Source organism: Coenobita brevimanus, chromosome 57 (genome assembly GCF_032717465.1).
Source record: "Coenobita brevimanus isolate Jiangsu-jjx chromosome 57, ASM3271746v2, whole genome shotgun sequence".
Lineage (NCBI taxonomy): Eukaryota > Metazoa > Arthropoda > Malacostraca > Decapoda > Coenobitidae > Coenobita > Coenobita brevimanus.
The window spans coordinates 24,907,862-24,912,861 of NC_137010.1; the positions used below are offsets into that span (position 1 = coordinate 24,907,862).

General features: G+C 39.6%; 1 protein-coding gene across 1 annotated transcript in view; it reads right to left on the reverse strand.

Annotated features, from left to right (window-relative positions):
* The window catches only part of LOC145401939 (substance-P receptor-like), a 99,371-nt gene that overhangs the window by 64,758 nt on the left and 29,613 nt on the right, over positions 1–5,000 (reverse strand). Inside the window, exons 2-3 of the mRNA XM_080274046.1 lie at positions 4,461–4,637; positions 1,322–1,441 (exon numbers count right to left, since the gene is read on the reverse strand). Of these exons, the coding sequence (XP_080130172.1) occupies positions 1,322–1,441; positions 4,461–4,637 (297 nt within the window). The remainder of the gene's footprint in view (positions 1–1,321; positions 1,442–4,460; positions 4,638–5,000) is intronic.

Here is a 5,000-nt window from a genome sequence, read left to right on the forward strand (position 1 = left end):
TGCTTACAAGCCAACCAACAAACAAACAAACAAACTGACAGGGTTGATTACATAACCTCCTTGGCGAAGGTAATAAAAAATGTTATCGGGCTGATGGTGCTATAGTAAAAAAAAAAAAAAATGGAAAAGCAGATACTCACAATACCAGCAGTAAAGCTTTGTAATACGACAAGAAACATCGTGGTATCAGTAAGAGATGAAACCAAACTCATAGAAACCCCTCAGAACTCACAACTACACCTTAAGTCTTCATGAATACGATTAAAAAAAAAAAAAAAAAACTGTCGTAGCACTGAAGGACCCCCCCAAAATAATTCAAAGCCCAAATTTTGAGTCTTACAATTATAGGTGTCGCAGAACAGGGAGGCCCTGAAGTATGACAGTAGAACATTTTCAGAAGTACTAAGACCCCATGCACACCACAGGAAAAAAAAAAGTGAATAAGGCTAACAGGAGAAATACTGAAACCCATGTGCTGAGACTTCTGCGAAAATGGCTTATAAATACGATACCGAAAAAATATGACATATTTAACGAAGATGGAAAGGGTAATGCGAATTAGAGAAAAAAAAATAAAAAAGCCTTAACAAGGTTTCATAAAAAGGGCGTTATAGCAGGTCAAAGAAAAAAACAAAACAAAACGAACCACAAGATTTTATAAAGTCACTATCGAACTGAGAGGAGGAAAAAAATAAATGCTCCTGAAATACTTTGTCCCAGAATAATGTTTCTTAAAAATTATACCATAAGAACGATGTCACAGTACTGAAAGAAGCTAAAAAAAATTATGGTACAGAAACTGTAGATCCTAAAAAGGTGTCATAGTACAGGAAGATGCTAAAGTATATTAAATGTAGAAGCCCAAATAGCCTCGGAACAAGGCATCTTGATTATGATAAAATAAGAAAAAAACAAAAATAATTAAAAAATAAGAATAAGAACAAGAAGAAACTACCTAGTGTGTCTCAGTAAAAAAAAAAAAAATGTCATCAAAAGGGGCAAATGATGAAAATTCACCCAAGACACTCTGCTGCACAACAGTATGCCAAAAATGTCACAGTATTGAACGAGATTACAGATGAAAAAAATAACTATAAAGTAGGCTAACTATAAAATAACCATAAAACTCAACGCAAAAATACTTACAATCCCACAGTAAATCTTCATGATCACAACAAAACACAGTACTGAATGTGCCTCCATAAATAAGCATATATTGCAAAAACCCAAATGCTAACAATGCTTCAGAAATATGACACGAAAGCTTAACACGACAAAAGAATCCCCCAAACTGTATTTATAAGTATCAAAAGCTACTCACAATCCCACAGTACGGCTTCACTTCCTTGGTCCTCGTATCCACCTCGTATTTAACCCTCTGAGCGATGATGTAGGGGATGGCCAGCGTCGTACTGAAGAGCCAGATGGACACTATTACCACCTGGGGGAAAGAGAGAGAGAGAAAGATAAGGGTGGAGGTGTAATACTCTTAATTTTAACTTGACTTAAAACTGCCACCTCTCCATCTTCAGTTTTGAGCTGTGACAGTAGATGAACACTGCAATGTGATGCCAGTCAAGAAGAAGTGCCGTATCACCATTGTTTTCCGCCACTGGTTTACGTGAAATTGGCTACAAAAAGACGAAAATCCCTGCAAAATTAAGGCGAAAGAGCTTTGCATTGGAAATGAGGGTTTTTGTTGTTTGAATCAGTTTTGCGTTTACTTACATTTTTAGCAATGTTTCCACTCACTTGATGTAGTGCTGCCTACTTCTTCCTTAGCCTTTATCATTCTTTTTCTGTGCCTGCCCTCTTCTCTTCCTATTTCTCCCACATTTCCTGTCACTACTTATTGCTTTTCTTTCCGTTACAGGTGGCTTTACATTGAGTGACAAGCCAAATGGTTTCCTGTAAGCCAATAAACCATTTACAACGCTGGGTGGTAACCATATAACCAAACCATACGTGCTCCCTACGTGTCAAGTGGGTTGGTGGAGGGTTAGTGCCCCTCCCTGTAAAACAAATAACTCAGAGTCAAATGGCCACCCCGTATGGGATTGTGGCGTCTGGCAATAGATAGATAGATAGATTTACATTCCATTTATGGGGGAAGGACTGTGTTTTAGCTAAAGATTTTTATAATGTGTTTTAGGTTTGTGTTTTTGGTGTTTTTTGGATTTTATTTATAGTGGTCTTTATGTAATTTTCATGATTTTTGGTTATTTTTTGACGACGGACTTTGTTCTTTGAGGAATTTTATGGTAGTTTTAGATACTTTTAACTAGTTATTTTTAAGACTGTATTCTTCTCGTGCGAATTTTGTTTTGTTTTGTTTTTAATCTGAAAGCCTCACGTAACAGGTAGCAAGGGTTGTACTGAAGAGCAAGAGAGAGGATATTACCCCCTAGAGAGAGAGGAGAAACATGGACGTCATTAGCTCGGTTCGTGAGTTTCGTGGTGGAATTTCTGTATTTTGGGTTTGCCGTGTTTTGATGGATTTTTTGCATTGTTATGTTAGCTGTTTCTCTTTCTCTCTTTCATGGTTTTTAAAATCGTATATTATTTTTTTTTTATACTGGTGTTAAATTAAGCCTGACAATTTTCTGTGGCGTGGTGTGTGTGTGTGTGTGTGTGTGTGTGTGTGTGTGTGTGTGTGTGTGTGTGTGTGTGTGTGTGTGTTCAGTTTCAGTTTGATTACACACCTTTCTATTGCTTTTTCACTTTCTTATTTTTTGTTTGTTTTTGGCACTTCGGTCAGTTGTGAGTTAAAATATTTTATAATAAGGCCATTGTGATTTAGAAAGGTTTTTCTTAAGGGTGTTTTTTTTTTTTTCAGTAATTTTTCTGATTGTATGAATGGCAAATGAATGGTTACTATCGACCATGGAAGGTACTACTATGAGAGCGAATTGTGGCTAGCTTCGCAAACAGCCATACAAGCATCACTTTAGGCAGGAAGCACAGTCGCAAATAAATAAAGTCGGAGCCCTAGCCGAGAATTATATATTGTAAAAAAATAAATCGTAATGCCCATCATTTAAGATTTTTCATTCTCAATTATTTTCTGCAACAATGGAAAAGTGCTTTGTTTAGCTTTCAGTCTAGAGAGAGCATCAATTGTACCATGGTAAGCCTCATGAGGAAGCATGGCGTAATTTTTTGGTTTTCTGAATATTATTCATTTTTTCCTTAGTTTTTTTTTTTTTTTTGTGTGTGTGTGTGTGGCATTGGTATTAATTTTGGTTTAATAGTTTATGATTATTTGTTTAATTTTCGTTCAGTTGTGTTCGTTTTATAGCTAGTGCGACCTTATAACAGCACGCCGGAGACCTACTCAAGAGCTAGATGGAAGCTGTTACCACCTGGCTGGAGAAGAAACATGGCCGGTGTTAGTGTTGGTGAGAGTTTTATGGTTGGGTTTCTGTCTTGCAGTGTTTATTTGTTTTTTTGTGGCTGTTTGCCTTCCTGTTTTGCAAAGGACAACATTTTAGTTTGAGCCTTTCAGTGGTGGTGTTTGTGCGGTTTACACTTGTTTGTGTTTTTAGTGGAGTTTCTGTGTTTATTTTTTATTTTTTTTTTTGTCATTCTGTTGCTAGTTTCTTTTATTCTTTAATTTTTTATTCTTTTTGGGCGGTATTAGTTTGGGCATAAGTTTATGGTGGGGTTTTTGTGTTTTACGTTTTTTTTTGTACCAGTATGTGTTTATGTTGGTTCGTCCAGTTCACCCCGCGTACTTTTCTCCACACTCATCTTCTCACCCCACTTCATTGCCACAACTAATCAATTAATCTCACTCACCTCAGTCATCTCACAGCGTTTCTTCCTCCTGCTACTCCTGCTACTTCCATTAATACAACTCACTCTGTTCATCCAACTCATGCCTCTCATTCCACTCACTCCGCATACCCGAGTCATCCTTCTAACCCCACCCATCCTTTCACCCCACTCGCTTCACTCATCGCCCTCATCCTACTCACCTTGCTCGTAAACTCTGATGGTGTTGCGTTGAGTGCGAAGACGATGGCCCTTTACCCAACCACGGTGATGGTGAAGATAGACACGTTCTACCTCTGTGTCTCACCCCTGTCACCTCTGTTTCCCCCTTTCTTCTGTTTCCCCCCCATGCATTTATCCATCCCTTTCACTCCATTCGTCCCTCTCAGTGTACTCGTCCCACTCCATTTGTCCTGTTCCTACACACCTCCCAGTTTCAACCTCTCACGCCTCTCCACCTTTCATCTCACAAAACATTTATCCATCCCTCCCACCCCACTCAGCTCCCACCCACCTCACTTATCTTGTTCCATTATCCATTCTTCCACAGTGCTCGTTCTCCATTCGTCAGTCATTCATCCCACTCACCTCTCTCCCCTCACTCATTCACTCCACTTTCCTCCCCCCTCTCCCCTCACTCATTCACTCCTCCACCCCCCTCCACCCTCTCACCTCACCCCACTCACCTTGCTCCTAAATTTTGACGGTCGTGCGTTGAGTGGGAAGACGATGGCCCTGTACCTGTCCACGGCGATGGCGGTGAGGGTAAAGATGGACACGTTGACGCTGACGGTTTGGAAGAAGGGGCAGAACGCACACATGAACTCAGGCAGGTTCCATCGTTGTAGAAGAGCTGCCTGGAACTGTGGAGAGGGAGGAGTGGGGTGAGTGGAGTGAGGTTTTGAAGAGAGAGGTTGGGGGAGGGAGAGAAAGTTAAAATAACGTTTGTTACTTTTGTGGCACCAGGCTTATATGGTCGTGAGCCCGGTGGATTGCAGGCTAAAATAGCCCTTCTCCTGCAGTGCATTTGGGATTAAAAATAAGGAAATGGAATGGATTCGGTGTTTTAAAAAAAAAAAAAAAAAAAAAAAAAAAAAAAAAAGCGTGGAACTGGGGAGGGGAGTCAGAAAAGGATGAATGCAGAGAGAGAAAGGGGAGTATGAAATTGAATGATGGGTAGATGCATTTCGTAGTGAATGGCATGGGTGTTTGGAATTAAGGGACAC